The following is a 21,416-nucleotide window of genomic DNA, read 5'->3' on the forward strand; positions in this document are numbered from 1 at the left end:
CAGTGCAAACTCTCATGAGCAACAGAGGAATGAATGTGGAGACGAGCGGTGGAAAGAAGCTATGGACGGGGCCTCCTTTGTGAGCAGGTCCAACTTCTACTTATCTTCGGTGCCTTCAGCCAGCAGGGAGGTTGGGGAAGACTTGCATTACAACTCAGAGCTTCCCAAGCACCAGACCACTCTCAACACTGAGGAGCTACCCTGTGGCAGTGAGATTTCACAGAAATTTCTTGATGGAAAAAGTCATCACCATTGGGATGAATGTAAAGATGCTGCCAGCCACAACCTGAAAGTTGTTCAAAGTCACAGTGACTGTTGTGGAGAACTGATTTATGAGTGTCACAAATGTAGGAAAGTGTTTAGACAAATCTTGAACCTAATTCAACATAAGAGAGTTCACACTGAAGCAAAAGCCCTGTAAGTGTAAAGAATGTGGAAGTCCTTTTGTCAAAGGGCTCACCTTACTGAACACTTCAGAGTTCACACTGGAGAGAAGCCATATGATTGTAGAGAATGTGGGAAGTCCTTTCGTGATAGGTCTAAGCTCACTATACACCTCCGAGTTCACACTGGAGAGAAGCCATATGAGTGTACTGAATGTGGGAAGACTTTTAGCCAAAAATCCAGCCTTGCTAAGCACCTGAGAGTTCACAGTGGCGACAAGCAATATGAGTGCTGTGATTGCGGAAAATCCTTCAGTCATAAGTCTTACCTCAAACAACACCAGAGAGTTCATACTGAAGATAAGCCATATGAGTGTACTGTATGTGGGAAGTCTTATAGGCAAAATTCCAGCCTTACTAAGCACCTGAGAGTTCACAGTGGCGACAAGCCATATGAGTGCTGTGATTGCGGAAAATCCTTCAGTGATAAGTCTTATCTCAGACTACACCAGAGAGTTCATACTGGAGAGAAGCCATTTGAGTGTACTGAATGTGGTAAGTCTTTTGGCCGAAAATCCCACCTTAATAAGCACCTGACAGTTCACAGTGGCAGCAAGCGATATGAGTGCTGTCGTTGTGGAATATCCTGCAGTAATAAGTATAGCCTCAAACGACACCAGAGAGTTCACACTGGAGAAAAACCATGAGTGTACTGAATGTGGAAAGGCTTTTAGCCTAAAATCTCACCTTTGTAGACACCTGAGAGTTCACAGTGGCAACAAGCCGTATGAGTGCTGTGATTCTGGGAAGTCCTTCAATGATAAGTCTACTCAAAGAACACCAGAGAGTTCACACTGGAGAAAAGCCCTGTAAATGTAAAGAATGTGGGATGTCCTTTCGTCTAATATCTCACCTCACTGCACACCTCATGGTTCACACTGTTTGAGGACCCCTGATATAGAGAATGTGGGATGTCCTTTCCTTGAAGGGCTCAGCACACTAGCCACCAGAGAGTTCACACAGGAGAGAAGTGTTAAATGTGCAGCAAATGTTTTACTTTTCTCACTTAGTATAAGAACACTGAAGGCGACTCTTTGGGAGCTATTTTTCTGAATTTAAACCCCTTTTAATGGAACATGCACTCTGATGTATTCCTCATCAGTTTCAGGCACAAGTGAGTCTTGAAGGAGCTGCATTGTACTTGCTAACATGCCCAGACCTGCGAACCGATTGATGTCACAGCGAGCATGTGTGGCTGAAGATATTTCACCTCTACCACCTGGCTCACCTGAAGAGCGTGCATCAGTCCCAAACCCTGTGTGCTCAGGGGAAATGTATTCTGTGTTCTTACTTGTGCTTGAGAAAACTGTGATTACTTCAAGCTCTTGACAGGATCTTCCTTCCTTTCTGACTAGGGAATGCTTCTGACCCGGGGTGTGTCCAGAGCACCCATCCTCAGCTAAGGAGTGCTGCCACTTTCAGGGACATTGTGGGTCTCACATTATGCTTTTAGGAATTGTTTTACTTTCTAATTCACCAACCTGCAAATTGCTTACTGTCTTCTGTTCTGGTTTATGATCTTTAGTAAAGATGTTTTTTCTTTCATTGCTTTCTTTTTCTTTTTTTTAATTTCAATCTCTGGATGATTTGATACAAAAGTTGTGATCTATCATCATGGCGAGATGAACAGATATGGTGGGGTCCCAAACTTTCTGCGCTTTGGAAGGCATATACTGTAATAATGTCAGAAAAATCAGTCTTTGTCCGATAATGGCTTATTTTATACCACTCACCAAGGCAATGAAATAAAGTTTAAATAACTTTGTGGTTCCCGTTTGCATATGGGGTAGTGTCCATTGTGTGTGTGTTTGTGTGTGTGTGTGTGTGTGTGTGTCCTTTGGGACTGTCTGGGTGGCCCCAATTTTCTATTTCTGTGTGTGTGTGTGTGTGTGTGTGTGTTCCTCATGGTATTGCCCATGTCTATAGTGTGGGTCTATGTGAACTTGGTCATAAGCCCAGCACCTGAGCGCCCAGCAGAGGCTGGGAGTGTTCTGCACCAGCGTGTTCTGTGCTTGGGTTCTCTGTATGTTTCTCTCTGAGTCTGTGCACCCCCACAATGGGCAAGTGCATAGGCAATCTCTGGAGAGGCATTGTAGAGGCACCCTCCTCTACATCAATATGTTCCTGTTCCCCACCCCCAGGTGAGCCCCTTCTTCCCTTCCAGGCGCCTGGTGTCCTTCTGGAGGTCCCATCTCAGGGCTCAAGGATGGATGAAGCATAGGGTCAGTTCAGAGAATTCCAGACTGTGGGAAGGTGGGGAATTGAGGAAGACTCTGATGACAGACAGGAGATACAGAGTGTGGATTGGTAACGTTTGTGAAGGACACTGGTCTTTGTGAAGAAGTTGGAGGATCCAGGATCCTTGGAAAGGAATATGAGGATGAGTTCATGTGGGGCAAAGCTGAGGGGGACGATTTCTAGGCTCCTCAGTCCCCACTGATAATGAGGAACGGGGCATCCCAGGAGAGGGGTGTCCCTTGCCATGTCAAAGCTAGGCTGACAACTAATAGAGGAAGGTGCCTGGGGCTTCATGGAGCGTCACTGTTGGGATTCTTGGCTCTGGTCATCTACTGGGTGTGCATGGCCCACCCAACTCTGGGGCCAGGAGGACGAATTAGGACCAGGGTGGAGAACCATCCAGGGACCCTTTAACAGAGGTTCATACACAGAACAAATGGAAAGCACAGGATCACCATTGATGTCAACATCAGCATTTTTCACCATCATCCTCACTGGGAGCTCTCACCAGGGCCATGCACAAGAAAGGAGACTCGGAAGCAGGTACTGACTGATGTTAGTTGAAAAGAACAGGGATGCTGGGATGCTTTCAGTCCTATACCCTTCCCAGTAAACACTCTTAACATGTGGGTCTTGACCTTGACCAAAGTAGGGGAATCCAGGCAGCCAGGGATGTTCCCAAAGTCACACTCAGAATTGGTGTTGAGTTTGCTGCCCATGACATCTTACCAAACTCCATTTTTGGATGTTCACTCCTTTGAATCTTGAAAGTGATGGTTTTGGGCAGCTTGGGGACAAAATCCTGACTGACTACCAATCCCCACTCCTCTCCTTTGCCCTTGCACAGCCCAAAAGAGGTTGGCATATGGTCGCCTTAATGAGGCCCATCAAGTAGACCAGGTTCTGCTGCGACTCCCTGAGGTTGGCTGCAGCGCTGTGATGTGCTTTGACCTAAGAAATGTGGGAGTGAAGCCTGTCACCACTAACAGAAGACTGGAAACACTGAGACTGGCCACCCCCTCTGTCCATCTCTGATAATGTCAACAGGTACCTGCATGGTGGCTCCTCCTTTATTCCGGTCCCAGGAGAACCAGAATGGACATGTGGTATGAACAATAAAGATAACTTCTATATTCAAAGCCACTAAAGCTTTATGGGTGTAACATCTAGCCACTCTTAATGGTTATGAAGTAGCAACTCTACTCTCTAGGAGACATTGGTATTAATCTCAGCCTAACATTAGAGGTCAGACCTCCGTTGTTGTAGACACATGGTTTTGACTTCTAGTCCTGCCTTTTATTTACTCTATCATCAGGTAATCCACATTCAGTCTCTGAGCCTGGATTTACTCTCTATGAGACAGAGGTTTAAACCATTCAGGTTGACACATCACCTGGTTGCCTCCTGTACACATCCTAACCGGTGCCTGTGATGAACTCTGTAATGGAGGTACATACACTTGACCGGAGTCAACCTGCAACCCTTCAGTTGAATGGCCAACACTCTGTCCACTGAGCCAAACGAGGGAGGGCTAACATGTACACTTTTTAAACATGCCCTTTTGATGTTTCCATTCATGCCTGCATTCCTGAAACCAAGTTCCTCCTGCCCTCCTCAGTGCTTCTTTCTTGGCAAATAATATAATGATGCGAGGACCCATTCTGCCTTTGAAATAGCTTATTTGAAATCTGTCCATATGAGGAAAACACTTATGAAACCCCATGAATCCTATTCTAGCCTTCCATCATCTACCATGATAGTTGTTCTTGTATCTATTTATCCGTAGGTACATTAGTGGGTTACTTAACGTAAAACCCGATATGTCAGGATGTGCGCAGATAGCTCAGTGGGTCAGAGCATCATCTCAATGACGCCAAGACTGCAGGTTCCACCTCCAGTCAGGGCACTTGCAAGAAAATGTATGACCCTGGCAGGCCCACCATAATCCACTGTAGGAAGTTACAGGAACAACAAATTAATGCTTCTATCTCTCCCTATGTCTCTCTCAAATCAATCAATATACATGTTTTATTCTCCCAGTCAGTCCACACACATGTGAACACCAGCACAGCTCAGGGACCCCATGGTGACATGCAGCCAGGGTCCTCATGGGGTTAACCATGCAATCACCCAGGGAACAGTGTGGGAGGTGCCCCTGTTGTCAGTGTGGAGGGTGGCGAACCCACCCAGCGTGATGGCATCTGTGCTCCCTGAGACTAAAACCTAAGGGGCTGGGTGTAGCTCTGGGTCTTGACATTCCCCTTGAGGTCTCTGCACCTTCCAGCCAGGGCTGGAGACTGGGCTGTTTCAGAATTCATGTGGTTGAGGAGCTCAGATTTCTCTCAGGTGTCAAGGCTGGGAGCAGCAGTGGCAGCTGGGCAGGTTTGTATGGGCAGGAATAAGCCAGGACAGTTGCCAGGGAGAGTTGGTGCGGGACCATATGTGTGGACCTGAGGCCGCTCCAGTCCCAGTTCAGGCTGGTGTCCGCTCTGTTCTTTGGGGCCATGGTTAGTGGGAAACGGAACATAAGTTTCCAGGGCAGTCATGACCTGGGAGTTGGCATGTCCTTCAAGAAAACTTGAGACTCAGTCATACCCAAACTAGGCCAATGTAATGAGGTGCTCCAGCCATTGACCTGCCCAGGGAGGGAGAGGAGCTGTCTCTGCAGAGGCTGATGCCCTGTCTGCCCAGCGTGATGGGCTGCAGGCTGCTCAGACTCAGGGTCCCCTTGTGTGATGCAAGTGTCTTGAAGTTTAGCCACTAAAATTGTAGATATTTATCAATCTAAGGAAACAAAATGCTCCTCTTTTTTCCTTATTGGGTCAACATCCACCATGGCCTGTCCAGTGTCGCTTAATGGTAAGAGTGTCAGCCTACACACATGAAGAGTGTGAATTAAATCCTTGGTCAAGGGCAAGTACCTGGGTTCCAGGTTTAATACCTGAAAACTATTGGGGGCTCATGCAGGTGGAATCCAGTTGATGTGTGTCTCTTACATCCAAGATATTCTCTCTCTCCCTTCATTCCCCCTTCTTCCTTCCCTCCCTCCCTCTCTCCCCACCCCATCCCCACTCTTCCACTCTGAATAACAATCAATGGAACATATCTTCCTGTGAGAATTATGAAAACAAAAATAGAACCATCCACCACGGCTACCCTGACAAGGGGCCTCTGCCTGCACAGCCCACCCCTCCTTGTGCTCTCTTGCCTTTTCCTGGGATGTTCCCACTGCAGCTTGGACATGCTCTGTTTTCCCCAGGAGTTGGCAGAGAGGAGCCCCAGGCAAGGTCCTGGGAGGAACTTGGGTTCTGTGTCTGTCTGAGAGGAGCTGGCCAGGCTCTTCTATCTCCACCCAGAGGTCTCTCCAGCCTGCTCCTCCCCACCCCCCAGGCACCTGGCTCACTGCATCTGCACCTACTTCTGTATTTGGGAGAAGCCCATGATGCTTTGGGCCCACAGGCCAGCACACTCACACACCTGAAGTTTTGGTTTTGTTTGAGTCTCTGTTTTTGCATCTTTGGGGTGATTTTCCATTTTGATTTTATTAAAAATAAAGCTGCCCCCTCCACACACACACACACACACACACACACACACACACACACACTCACATAAAGCCAGTCCCAGAGGTAGCATGGATTCTCCAGGAAATGGTGCTGTGTTTTTAGTTACGAGAACATTTGGTTATACATTGGCAGAGAATGTAACCTAATGGTTTTGTGAACTGTGCTGGCCCCTCTAGGGTGTTCACCTTAAGGTTGATGCTCAACAGGCAAGAACTCTAAGGTAGAGGAAGGATAAACCTCTAACCCAGTGGTCGAAAAACTGGGGCTCGCGAGCCACATGTGGCTCTGTGGCCCCGTGAGTGTGGCTCTTCCACAAAATACCACGTGTGGGAGCACATGTAGAGTGCGATTGAAACTTCGTGGCCCATGCGCAGAAGTCGGTATTTTGAGTGTAACCAATCCCAGGTTGTGCCTTTTGTAACCAGCCAGCACTCCTGTTGGTTCTGATGGCATAGACTACACTGCTTGCCAATATTTCCTGCCACTGAGGCAAGGCTGTTGCTCCAGCATATGTGAACTGGCATGTGACACACTGCTCTCTTCTAATGTGTACTCTTTGGTGAGCTCTGATGTACATATAAATCTGTGAAACCATCACACACGAGAGAAACTTATCTCTAATATACACAGTGGAGCAAAAATAGATTTAAAATTTTGAGCACCCAAAACACAGAGTTTATTCTTTTTAAAAGTATTTTAAACATCACTTTCATCGTTTCTTTTAGGGAAATGGAAGGGAGGGTGAATGAGAGAGAAACATCTATATGAAAGAGATACATTAGCCAAACCGGTTTGGCTCGGTGGATGGAGCGTCGGCCTGCGGATGTGCCCTGACCTGTTCCAGTCACCTGTTAGTGTGGGGGATGGTGCCAACCAATTGAGCAACACTGGCCAGGGCAGAGTAATTTTTGTATTATTTGTTAATTATCGTATTAATTTATATACCAACAACTCTATATCTTCTTTTGGCTCACCCTATATTTTCCTCCTGCCCTTTTATAACACCTCTCTCTCTCTCTCTCTCTGTCTCTCTCTCTCTCTCTCTCTCTCCCTCTCTCTCTCCCTCTCTCTCCTCCCCCCTACCCCCAGTCCTCCATCCAGGCATTGATTTTTCTTCCATTACAACACATCAGTTCTTATTTTTTATATTATTATAGGTACTATAATGTGTGTGATCTTTAACAAATATTGGTTTCCTCCATGCTGCACAGTTATTTTGAGAATCAACACAAACACTTATGTGAATAGTTATTTTGTTTATTGCTGAGTAGTATTGTGATCTGTGAGTTACCACTTTAACTAATGATCTGTCTGTGATTTTGTTCATTTCCAGGGCTGGGAGAGTATAAATAAATCTTCTGGGAATATTTGCATTCACTTCTTTATACAGATATATGTTTTACTGATCACAATGTTGTAGTGTAGGTGAATGTGTTATATGTAAGATATGTGGGACTGTGATCTAAAATGGTCATGTTCTTTGCCTTCCCATCCACCCACATTAATAAAAACTCCACTTTTTCTGCAACCCTGCCAGCACATCCAATGGTTAATCTTTTTAAATACTAACCCCATAAATGAGTATAGTATTAACTCCCTTTCTTCTTACTTCTATTTACTGAAGATTTTTTATGGTGAGCATTTCTTTCATACATTTATTTACACTATCTCTATCACATTTATTAAAATGTCTGCTCAGAATCTTTTACCAATTGTTTAAATGAATTTATTACCTTGGATTATTATGCCAGGAAAAATAATCCAGTCAGAGAAAGCTAAGTATCACATGGTCTCACTCATGAGTGGAATGTAATGAACAACATAAACTGATGAATAAAAATAGGTCAGGAAACAGAGAAACATTAAACAGACCTTCAAACCTCAGAGTGAAGGTAGGAGAGGGTGGCTGGGGTGTGGAGAGTTAAGAGATCAACCAAAGAAGTTGTATGAATATGAGCATAACCATTGAAAACATACAGTAGGGGAGTGAAGGCCTGGGCTGGAGTGTGGGGGTGGGTTGGACAGAAAAACGGGGGATATGCAATGCTTTCAACAATAAAGAATTTTTAAAAATGAATTTATCAATTTAACCAATAGGAGGACAGTGTACAAGGTAAGACATATTTGAAGTTCACTCATTTCTCAGTGACTGCAATGACTTCTTTGCTCTATGGAACCAGAGGTTTTAAATATTGCAACGGAATTTTTTTTCTCAAGGTTTAACCCATGTAGAATTTAAACCCACTCGTACCATACACAGATTTCATCTTCGTTGTTAACATTCTCCACCAAACTTAATAAGTCTAAGCACTCCATAATGCATTAAGTGAAGTCTGCATGTGTCATCTTTGTTAATATCCCCGGTGCACATACTCTCATTACCGTGAAGTTCAAACTGGCAAAATGATGGCCTGAACGTGGACATGATGAGATATTTCAGTCACACATCATTATATTTTATTTCCAATCTGCTCATACAGTTCCACCAAATATGCTCAAGAACTTTCATAATAAAACAGTAAAATTATTGGGATGCATCGAGTTTAAAGCTTTCTTAAAGTTTGATTCAAGTAGAATTGACATAAAATGGACATTTGAAAAACACAATGTACCCTTTTGATGTTTTCATACATTCCTGAAACCAAGTTCTGCCGGCCCTTATCGGAGCCCACAGACAGTGACACCATAAGGTGAAGCCAGTGGTGGTGAGTGGGGGCCTCCCTGAGACAATCCGGGAAGGGGTGGCAGAGTCCAGTGGGAAGGCCTGCTGGGAGCATTCCCGCCCCCCCCCCACCCCATTTGGGAGGTGAAGGGAGATCACTATAGCTGTGTGGACACTGAAATTAGAAAGGGGGTGCTGACTGGCATGTGGGCGCTGTGGCAGGACTTGGCCTTCTCAGGGGGCCTCACAGTTTGCCTCCATCCCCAGGCGGCCTTCAGAAGGGCTGATGGGCAGCCCCTTCAGAAAAATCATTGCCAGAGGGAAATTCACAGTCCTGAAAGCACATAAAGAATCCAGGGGCTTAGGCATGTTTGCTTATTTATGAGTAAAAGTGCATCTGGAAGGAGCTTTACTTTACTCACCACAAGGATAGTTCTCCAGAGCAAAATGACAAACACAGAAATGTACAAGGAGGCAGTGATGATGGTAACCTTCCAGAGAATTTCAAAAAACTGGCGGGAGGACACAGTAACGAAAGGGGCAGGGTCTGCAATAGATGGAATACGATTTGAGGTCGTGAGGAGCCTTGGACATTTACAATACATCTGTCTCAGGAAATCATCTTTCGAATCCCAACACCAGCCTCCACGTGGTCTCCAGAGGATTCTCTGCTTTAAGAAAGACTGCAAGTTGGCTGACTCATGCCTCCTGTGACACTGGCTGTATTTATAGACATTAAACATGGGTTTCTCTGGGGAAAGCACAGTTTCTAGTTCACCATGGGCTCTGCTCACTCCAGTGTCTAGGTTATGATGGAATCCCTCAGAAACAGCTTCTCCTGTGGGAAAGTTCATTTTGATCACCCGAAGACTAACCTAAGTTAAAAGCAAAAAGAGATGGCTTTAATCAGAAACCATTAGATTTTAGGGCTTAAATAAAAACAAGGTGAGGATCATGACTGTGACACTAATAGTGTGGGGTTTTTCTGAAATGTGTTATTCTTTTCATGAAAGCAGACCGACTTCTACTGAGTTCAGATGATTCTCTATCTGTTCTAGAGAGAGAGCTTTAGATTTAACCATATGCACTGGAAACATCAACACCTTCATTTTTAAAATTCTGTCCAAGGGAATTGTTTATTAATTTGAGAGAGAGAGAGAGAGAGAGAAAGGGAGAGGTAGAGGGGGGAAGAAGATGAAACCAATAAAACAGGAAACATGGATCAATTGCCTCCTCTTTGCTTTCTGAACTAGGATCAAATTTGCAACCTAGTTAGTTAAGTGCCCTTATCATGAATCAAACAGGCCATCAATGTGTGGGGCTGTGCTTTATGGGAGGATGTTCCAACCCACTGAGCCCCCTGAGAGGGCAGCACCTTAATTCTTTTAAAAAATATATATTTTATTAATTTTTTACAGAGAGGAAGGGAGAGAGACAGAGAGCCAGAAACATCGATGAGAGAGAAACATCGATTCAGCTGCCTCCTGCACACCCCCCACTGGGGATGCGCCCGCAACCCAGGCACATGCCCCCGACTGGAATTGAACTGGGGACCCTTCAGTCTGCAGGCCGATGCTCTATCCACGGAGCCAAACCAGTTTCGGCAGCACCTTAATTCTTAATGTTTCCTGTAAGAGAGTAAATTAGTATGTCTCAGCATTTGTGGAGTCCCAAACTTTCTGTGCTTTGGAAGGGACATAATAATGGCAGAAAATCAGTTTTTGTCCAATATGGGGTTATTTGCATTGCTGACCAGTGCCTTGAAACAAAGTCTGCATGACTTTGTGGTTCAAATTTGCAGCCTGGTGCCTCTGTGATTGGTGAGTTCAATGGGGATAAAGAATAGGAGTCGTTAGTTGTGCTTGTGGGAACAATATGAATTTTACTAGAGGCCTAGTGCATGAATTTGTGCACGTGTGGGGTCTCCATTGGGGCAAATCAGGGCCATCTTGCCCAGTCCAGATTGGCCAGACCCCAGCAGCAAGCTAACCTACTGATCTGAGCATCTGCCTCCTGGTGGTCAGTGTGCATCATAACAACCAGTCTTTCCCAGTCGTTCAACAGTTAGGGTCAATTTGCATATTACCCTTTTATTCTATAGGGTAGATTCTCTGTTCATAGTATTACATAATTCTCAGCAATGTGTAAGGGAACTCCTCCCCACAGACTGCAAAATAGCCAGGTGCCATGCAGTATGAAATTTCATACACGGGTGTCATTTGTTGTAAGACTCTGAGGTTTAAATGGAACAACCATTAGGACAGACACACTATATTTACAGTGAGTGGTGGAGACTGTAGAAAACTGGAGGGAAAGTGTCCTTCTGAACATTTTGCAAAAATGGTCAAAGGTCCGTTACAAACTTTTGAACAATAATAAATACAGTGGCAGAGCTGCCTCAAACTGATTGTCGGACTGCAGTGGGAAGGCCAGGGAGGGTTGGGGGACAGGAGGGAGGGGAGTGAGAGATCAACCGAAGGCCTTGTGTGCACCCATATAACCATAACTGGTGGACATGGGACACTGGGGGGTGAGGGAGGGCAGGGGCTTGTCAGGGGCGGGGGGGGGGGGGGAAGGACACTTATGTGGTGCCCTTTGTAATACTTTAAGCGAAAAATAAAAAATAAATAAATAAAAAAATAAATAAAATGGTCAAAGGCCTGTGGTTTGTGTGATGTTTTCTCACAGACATTCTCAGCGCCCCCCAAACTGTTTTCTGTGGCTGAAGTCATTGGCAGAAAAAATCAAGAGTTTGTTGGAGACTTTGCGGAAGATGGCGGCGTAGGTAAACACCGGAGACTGCCGCCGTGGACAACCACTTCAAAAATACAACTAAAAGTCGGAGCGGACATCAACCAGAACCACGGGAAGGCTGGCTGAGGAGAGTCTCTTCAACTAGAAGCAAAAACAACAGCATTCCGACGCTCAGCGGAGGCGCAGTGTGGAAAATTTAAAGGTACGGCGGTGCGGTGGTGAGGGTGCGCACGCAAAGCGGGCTGGCGGCTGAGGGCGCGGTTGTCGTTTTCAATCAGGAGGGAGTCTCAGACTCTGGGCTACAGATCCGGGCGAGTCTCTAGGGACCCAGACTCAAACGGGAGAAGCGGGACTGTGTGGCTACGGCCACTCCGAGGTTTGCAGCGGTTGTTGGGACCGAGAGGCAGAGCCCCTGGGGACGGACTGAGAGCGGCCATAGCTGCTCCCTCCCCCCGCCCTGTTGAGCCCGCCCCGCCCAGGCCCTGCGCACAACCATTTGCCGACCTCCTCAGGCAAAGGCTGGAATAACACCTCCCCAGAAGACAGACGTTTCCCACAGCTGATTCCTACAGCCAGTCGGCCTGGTGGTCAAATCCCTCTAGTGTTAACTACAACAATTAAGGCTTGGCTAGAACAAGACTGCGCACAGAGACCACAAGGGGGGGCACCAAGAAAGCATATAAGATGCGGAGACAAAAAAACATGACAGAAATGGAAGATATGGAGCTAAGAATCGCAATTTTGAGGGCTTGCCATAAATTTGTGCAGAGCCTCACGAAAACTAATGAGACCCTCGATGCGACGATAAAGAAATTAGAAAGTAAGCATACACGGACTGAAATAAAGAATATTATACCCAATAGCAGACCAGAGGAGCACAAGAATCAAAACAAAGATTCGACAAAAAACACCCAATTGGAAAAGCAAAATGAAAAAAGAATCCGAAAATAGAAAGATAGTGTAAGGAGCCTCTGGGACAGCTTCAAGCACACTAATATCAGAATTATAGGGGTGCCAGAAGATGAGAGACAGCAAGATACTGAAAACCTATTTCAAGAAATAATGGCAGAAAACTTCCCCCACCTGGAGAAAGAAATGGACTTACAGGTCCAAGAAGCGCAGAGAACCCCAAACATAAGGAATCCAAAGAGGACCACACCAAGACACATCATCATTAAAATGCCAAGAGCAAAAGACAAAGAGAAAATCTTAAAAGCAGCAAGAGAAAGAAAGTCAATTACCTACAAGGGAGTACCCATACGACTGTCAGCTGATTTCTCAACAGAAAGGTTGCAGGCTAGAAGGGAATGGCAAGAAATTTTCAAAGTGCTGAATACCAAGAACCTACAACCAAGATTACTTTATCCAGCAAAGCTATCATTCAGAATTGAAGGTCAGATAAAGAGCTTCACAGATAAGGAAAAACTAAAGGAGTTCATCACCACCAAACCAGTATTATATGAAATGCTGAAAGGTATCCCTTAAGAAGAGGAAGAAGAAAAAGGTAAAGATACAAATTAGGAACAACAAATATGCATCTATCAACAAATGAATCTAAGAATCAAGTGAATAAATAACCTGATGTACAGAATGAACTGGTGATTATAATGAATCAGGGACATAGAAAGGGAATGGACTGACTATTCTTAGGGGAAAAGGGGTGTGGGAGATGCGGGAAGTGACTGGACAAAAATCATGCACCTATGGATGAACTCAGCGGGTGGGGAGTGAGGGTGGAGGGTGGGGTGGGAGCTGGAAGGAGGGGAGTTATGGGGGGAAAAAAGAGGAACAAATGTAATAATCTGAACAATAAAGATTTAAAAAAAAAAAAGAGTTTGTTGGAGCCCCTGGCCTCACGTCAAGGTTTCCTCAAATGGCAAGACCTCAGAGCTGAGGAAGGATAATTCTCTAACTGTGTATTTTTAGGATTTATTTTTCGTAACCAGTCAGAATTCCTGTGGATTCCGATGGCCATAGTCTTCACTGCTGCCGATATTCGCTGCTCCTGTGCCAAGGCTGCTCCTCCCAGGAAATTTGGAGAGAGATGGAAGAGCCCATATGTGGTTGTGATTTTAATTTCCTAACAAGACAGGCACATCCAGTTCTTTATTTGGAAGTACTTTTTAAAAGACTTTATTAAGTATATTTAAAACTGATATACACCCGAACGGGTTTGGCTCAGTGGATAGAGCGTCAGCCTGCGGACTGAAGGGTCCCCGGTTCAATTCCGGTCAAGGGCACGTACCTTGGTTGCAGGCACATCCCCAGTAGAAGATGTGCAGGAGGTGGCTGATTGATGTTTCTCTCTCATTGATGTTTCTGACTCTCTATCTCTCTCCCTTCCTCTCTGTAAAAAATCAATAAAATATATTTAAAAAAATAAAATAAAACTGACATACAGCAAAATGCACTGTTGTAGTATGTACTATTTGGTGAGCTTGGACATATGGATAAAGTTGTAAAAATGTCACATGTGAAATAAACATATATCTCACCCATGTGCAGGTTAGAGCAAAAGTAGGCTTACAGATGTGAGTATGCAAATCACAGAGTTTATTCTCTTATTTTATATAAGTCTTTTTTATAGTTAAAATATTTTTATTGACCTTTTAGAAAGCGTGGAAGAGAGAGAGACAAACAGCAATATGAGAAAGAAACATTGAACTGCTTCCTCCTGCACGTCAACTACAGGGCATCCAGGCAGGCATGAGGGCTGACCTGGAATGGAACCCATGGCAACTCAGGGAAAGGGATGGTGCCCAACCAACTGAAGTACAATGGCCAGGGAAGAGGTTATTCTTGTGTTATTGATTATAAATCCTTATATTATTTTCCATACTAACAACCCTAAACCTACTTTACCACACCCTATATTTACCTCCTGCCCTTTTAGAATCTCTCTTTCTGCCTTCCCCAGCTCTAAATGCAGTCATTCATTTTCCCTACTTTAAAAGATTAGTTCATATTTTTTATAATGTTCTAAACACTATAATTTGTGTATACTTGAACAAATATGGGACTCTTTCATGCTACAGAGTTGTTTTGAGATTCAACACTAATGCTTATGTGAAAAGCTTATTATTTTTTATTGCTGAGTAGTATTGTGGTCAGGGAATAACCACTTTATTGATCTATGGTTTATGTTATTTCTAGGTTTGGGGCATTATAAATAAATTTGGGGGGAACTTGGGTTATGTTCTTCATATGTATATGTTCTACATATCTAACTGTTGTAGTGTAGGTGAGGTTTTGCTTTTTAAGACATGCAGAACTGTGATCTAAAATGGACATTCTCTTTGGCTTTCCAGACACCCACAAGAATGAAAATTCTAGTTTTTCTTTATCCAGGTGAGCTCATGCAATATATAATATTTTTAAATTGCCGGCATGAAAATCATTATACTGTTAACTTGTTTTGTTTTAAAATCCATCCCCCTAAAAAAATTTTATGGTGAGCATTTCTTTGTGCATTTATTTGCATTGTCTTTATCTCTTTTGTTGAAAAGTCTGGTCAGAAACTTTTGCCAATTTTTAAAATGGATTTATGACTTAAAAATAGGCAGAACATTCAGCATCTAAGACATCTACATTCTTTCATCATCCCCGGCTTAAATGAATGTTCCCTCAAGATTTTCTGAACGCATGTTGTGAAATCTTTTCTGCATGAAGTCAAGAACACAAGCACCACAGGCCAACCTCACGCAGACGTGCTCCAGGCTGGTTATGCCTGGGACATCTGCTATAAACACAGATCAAGGCATGACTTTGCTTACAAGACTTGGGAGACAGCGTGATGGCCCACACTCACTTTGCTGTTGATGAGTCAAATCAATCTTAACGCCATACATTTTAAAATGTTTTTATTGAATCTTTAGAGAGAAAGGGAGAGGAAGAAACATCACCGATGAAAGAGAATCATTAATCAGCTGCCTCCTGCATTGCCCAACCTCCTAAGATGGAGCCGCCAACTTGGGCATGTGCCTCGACCTGAAATCAAACCCGTGACATATTGCTTCATGGGTACACACCCCACCACTGAGCAACACTGGCTGTGCACACTATTCTTTTGTGATTGTTGTTGACTGTGTTACAGATGTCCCCAAATTTCCCCCACACCCCTTACCTTTTTCCTCCCTCTCTCCTGCCCCCACCTCTTCTAGGCCCTCACCACATTATTGTCTATGTCCATGGGCTATGCATATATGTATATACATTATTGAATTTATTTTCATTGATTTTAGGGGGTCAAAGGGAGAGGGAGAGATCAAAACATCAATGATGAGAGAGAATCACTGATTAACTGCCTCCTGCACAACTCCATCCCCACACTGGGATTGAGCCTGCAACCCATGAATGTGCCCTGACTAGGAAAAGAACCATGAGTTCCGGTTTCATAGGTCAATGCTCAACCATTGAGACACACCAGCTGGGCTTCATTATTTAAAAATTTTAAAAATACGTGTATTTTTTTTCCTATTGATACTATTACGAATGTCTCCAATTTCCCCCTGTGTATATATTCTTGGTGGATCTCTTCCAGTCCTCCCCACCCTCTTTTCCTCGGAGATCTGTCAGTCTGTTGCAGTTAGCCAGGCCTCTGGTCCCATCTACTCCCTCCCCAGGCATCTCTTACTGGGCCACATCACCTTTTTAAAAAAATATATTTCATTGATTTTATACAGAGAGGGAGGGAGAGAGACAGAGAGTTAGAAAAATCAATGAGAGAGAAACATCGATCAGCTGCCTCCTGCACATCTCCCACTGGGAATGTGCCCGCAGCCCAGGTACATGTCCTTGACCGGAATCGAACCCGAAACCTTTCAGTCCGCAGGCCGACGCTCTATCCACTGAGCCAAACCGGTTTCAGTCACATCACCTTTATTGACCTAAGTCATTGGCTGGGATGCTAGCCCTGCCCTGAGAGGTTGAGAAAACTACATTACCCAGAAGGAACTGCACCCTTGTGGGCGGTGCTCAAGGGCATTTCCGTGTCTGCGCATCCGGTTAGGGCGGGACTTCCGCCTTCCTCTTCGCGGCGGCCATTTTAAACTTTTAGTTCTTTTTTCACAGACTCCCAGGCTTCAGGGCGCTGGTCGTGAGGAGGAGGAGGCCTGGGAGGCAGCGCGCCTGCCGTGCGGGGTGTGTCTGAGGCTCCTTGAGCCCAACAGCCCGAGATTGGGGTCCCCGTGCCTCCCGGACTCCTCTCTGCTCACAGCGTCCCCGCAGCCGGACGCCATTTCACCCTCCAGCCTTGGGGACCGGCCTCTCAGGTCCCGCCGCCCAGGTCCCAGCGCTCAGAATGGTGAGTCCCTCGTGGGTGACACATGGCTGATGGGGGAAGAGGGGGAAAGGCTGCAGGGCCGCCTTGTGAGGACGTGATGGTGCGACTGCGCAGGAGGACTCGGGACCCGGGCCTGTTGTGGGTGTAAACTTGCAGCCGTGGGCAAACTACGGCCCGCGGGCCAGATCCGGCCGGTTTGAAATGAATAAAACTAAAAAAAAAAAGACCGTACCCTTTTATGTAATGATGTTTACTTTGAATTTATATTAGTTCCCACAAACACTCCATCCATGCTTTTGTCCCGGCCTCGGGTCCAGTTTAAGAACCCACTGTGGCCTTTGAGTCAAAAAGTTTGCCCACCCCTTAAAGGCATCAAAGAGACGAGGTGTGGTTTACAGGAGGAGTTTTCCTTTCACTCTCAGGACGCTGTGAAAAGAAGAGACACATTTTCTGAGGCCGGATTCTAACTTTTCCTAACATTGTTCAGAGGAAGGACAGCCTGGAGGACAGAGGACAGCAGTGTGGACAGGAAGGGGAAGTCCTGTCAATGATAAGGGAACTGGCAGGGTGAGCACTGAGGACTGAGCCCTGAGATAACACAGGCGTCTGGAGGGCACCTGGCCTCGGGGCTGGGCATGAGCAGCCTGAGCCCATAGAGCCTGGTGGGTGTCAGGCTGAAAACAGACCGTTTTCTTTCCACAAATTTTTCCAAATGCAGAATGAATTAGGTGCACGGGTTTGTGGAGCGTATTTCAGGGCCTCACCCCCTTGTGGCCTCTGAGATAGTGGAGTCCTGGGACTGTCAGCCGCTCTTGTAGCCCTTGGACCTGGGGACTTTAACAGACACTCAACCCAGACTCCTAAAGCCAGGACTAGGGCTTCATGACGTGGACCTGGTTTGTGGCAACCAGTGTAATGAGTGCGAGGTCCTCCAGACATAGGGTCCAGAATGTGCAAAGGCTGGGAGTGAGGAGTGAGCTGAATCAGGAACCTGCAGTCATACTTTTTAAAGTACAACTATATTTTTATTGATATTAGATGTAGAAAGGAAGGGAGAGGGAGAAAGGAAGGGAAAGGGAGAGAGAGAAACAGGGATGAGCAAGAAGCAAGGATTGGTTGCCACCTACACAACCCCTACTGTGGATCCAGCCGACAACCGAGGCATGTGACCTCACCAGTGCGTGGGTCTATGCTCAACCAACTGAGACACATCAGCCAGGACTGTAGATCACTTTAATACAGGGAATCATGGTCAATTGGTCATGGTAGTAATAGCTCAGGAGTGACAGCGTGAACCTGAGGACTGGCTTTCTTTTACTTTTTTAAAAAATTTCTTTATTGAGGAAGTTATTCCATATGTGTCCTTATCCCCCCATTTACCCCCCACCCTCCCACTCATGCCTTCACCCCACTATTGTCTGAGTCCATTGGTTAAGCTTCTATGCATGCATACAAGTCCTTTGGTTGATCTCTCCCCCTTAACCCCACCCTCCCCTACTTTCCCCCTGAGGTTTGATGGTCTGATCGATGCTTCTCTGTCTCTGGATCTAAACTTTTTATTTTGATGTCGTCCCATTTGTATATTTTCTTTTTAGTTTCCATTGCCCTAGGAGCTGTATCGGTGAAGTTATTGCGTCGGCATAGGTCTGTTTTTGTTCCTCAGTTTATGTTGGTCATTATATTACATGAATGAGTGAGATCATGTGCTATTTATCTTTCTCTGACTGGCTTATTTCACTTTAGCACAATGCTCTCCAGTTCCATCCATGCTGTTGCAAATGGTAAGAATTCCTTCTCTTTTACCACAGCGTAGTATTCCATTGTGTAGATGTACCACAGTTTTCTAATCCACTCATCCGCTGAGGGGCACTTAGGCTGTTTCCAAATCTTAGCTATGGTGAATTGTGCTGCTCTGAACAGAGGGGTGCATATATCCTTTCTGATTGGTGTTTCTAGCTTCTTGGGATATATTCCTAGAAGTGGGATCACTGGGTCACATGGGAGTTCCATTTTAGTTTTTTGAGGAAACTCCATACTGTTCTCCACAGTGGCTGCACCAGTCTGCATTCCCACCAGCAGTGCATGAGGGTTCCTTTTTCTCCGAATCCTCGCCAACACTTGTTGTTTGTTGATTTATTGGTGATAGCCATTCTGACAGGTGTGAGACGGTACCGCATTGTCGTTATGATTTGCATCTCTTGCATGATTAGTGACTTTGAGCATGTTTTCATATGTCTCTTGGCCTTCCTTCTGTCTTCTTTCGAAAAATATCTATTTAGGTCTGCTGCCCATTTTTTGGTTGGGTTGTTTATCTTCCTTTTGTTAAGTTGTATGAGTTCCCTGTAAGTGTTGGTGATTAAACCCTTATCAGAGATAACATTGGCAATATGTTCTCCCATGCAGTGGGCTTTCTTGTTGTTTTGTTGATGGTTTCTTTTGCTGTGCAGACGCGCTTTTTTTAAAAATATATTTTATTGATTTTTCACAGAGAGGAATGGAGAGAGAGAACTAGAAACGTTGATGAGAAAGAAACATCGATCAGCTGCCTCCTGCACATCTCCCACTGGGGATATGCCCACAACCCAGGTACATGCCCCTGACCGGAATCAAACCTGGGACCTTTCAGTCCGCAGGCCGACGCTCTATCCACTGAGCCAAACCGGCTTCGGCTATACAGAAGCTTTTTATTTTGATGTAGTCCCATTTGTTTATTTTCTCTTTAGTTTCCAATGCCCTAGGAGCTGTATCAGTGAAGACATTGCTTCAGCATTTGTCTGAGATTTTGCTGCCTGTGGATTCCTCTAGTAAAGTGATGGCGAACCTTTTGAACTCAGCGTGTCAGCATTTTGAAAAACCCTAACTTAACTCTGGTGCCGTGTCACATATAGAAATTTTTTGATATTTGCAACCATAGTAAAACAAAGACTTATATTTTTGATATTTATTTTATATATTTAAATGCCATTTAACAAAGAAAAATCAACTGAAAAAATGAGTTCGCGGGACACCTCTGACACGCGTGTTATAGGTTCGCCATCACTGCTCTAGTATTTTTATGTTTTCCTGTTTTATGTTTAAGTTCTTTATCCATTTTGAGTTTATTTTTGTGCATGGTGTAAGTTGGTGGTCTAGTTTCATTTTTTTTACATGTATCTGTCTAAATTTCCCAACACCATTTATTGAAGACACTGTCTTGACTCCATTGTATGTTCTTGCCTCCTTTGTCAAACATTAATTGAGCATAGTGGTTTGGGTTGATTTCTGGGTTCTCTATTCTATTTCATTGATCTATATGTCTGTTCTTGAGCCAGTACCAAGCTGTTTTGAATACAGTGGCTTTGTAATACAGCTTGATATCTGGTATTGAGATCCCACCTACTTTGATCTTCTTTCTCAGGATCGCTGCAGCTATTCGGGGTCTTTTTTTATTCCAGATGAATTTTTTGAATGTTTGTTCTAGATCTGTGAAACATGCCGTTGGTATTTTAATGGGAAGTGCATTAAATCTATAGATTGCTTTGGGTAGTATGGACATTTTAATGATGTCGATTCTAACAATCCATGAGCAGAGTCTGTTCTTCCATCTGGTTATGTCTTCTTCTCTCTCTTTTTTCAGTTCCCTATAGATTTCCATGTATAGGTCTTTTACCTCCTTAGTTAAGTTTATTCCTAGGTATCTTAATTATTTTTGGTGCGATGGTCAACGGGATTGCTTTTTTAGTCTCTTTTTCTGTAAGTTCACTATTGGTGTATAGAAATTCCATACATTTCTTGGTGTTAATTTTGTATCCTGCTACCTTGCCAAATTCATTTATTAAGTCTAATAATTTTTTGATGGAGTCTTTAGGATTTTCTCTGTACAGTATCATGTCATTTACAAATATGGATTCCTTTTATTCCTTCTTCTTGTGTGATTGCAATGGCTAGTACTTCTAGTCGAGTAGGAGTGGTGAGAGTGGGCATCCTTGTCTGGTTCCTGTTCTTAGGGAAAATAGTTTTAGTTTTTGCCCATTGAGTATGATGTTGGCTGTGGGTTTGTTATATGTGGCTTTTATTATGTTGAGATGTGATCTTTTATTCCCACCTTGCTGAGAGTTTTTATCAAGAAGGGGTGTTAGATTTTGTCAAATGCTTTTCCTGCATTAATTGATATGACTATGTGATTTTTATGTCTCGGTTTTTTAATGTGATGTATCACGTTTATTGATTTGCGATTGTTGTACCATCTTTGCATCCCCAGGATAAATCCTACTTGATCATGGTGTATGATCTGTCTGATGGATCCAATTTGCTAGAATTTTATTGAGGTTGTTGGCATCTGTTCATGAAGGATAGTGGCCTGTAATTCTTTTCATAGTGTTGTCTTTATCTGGTTTTGGTATTAGGGTGATGCTGGCTTCATAGAATGAGCTTGAAAGTGTTCCTTCCTCTTGACTTTTTTGGAATAGTATGAGGAACATAGGTTTTAGTTC

The 21,416-nt window shown here is 44.4% G+C and overlaps 1 protein-coding gene across 1 annotated transcript in view; it reads left to right on the plus strand.

Annotated features, from left to right (window-relative positions):
* The first annotated feature begins 18,038 nt into the window (after positions 1-18,038).
* LOC102424595 (zinc finger protein 345-like) overlaps positions 18,039-21,416 on the plus strand; it is a 19,551-nt gene continuing 16,173 nt past the window's right edge. Inside the window, exon 1 of the mRNA XM_023748363.1 lies at positions 18,039-18,105. Within this exon, the coding sequence (XP_023604131.1) occupies positions 18,039-18,105 (67 nt within the window). The remainder of the gene's footprint in view (positions 18,106-21,416) is intronic.

Source organism: Myotis lucifugus, unplaced genomic scaffold (assembly GCF_000147115.1).
Source record: "Myotis lucifugus unplaced genomic scaffold, Myoluc2.0 scaffold_1311, whole genome shotgun sequence".
Lineage (NCBI taxonomy): Eukaryota > Metazoa > Chordata > Mammalia > Chiroptera > Vespertilionidae > Myotis > Myotis lucifugus.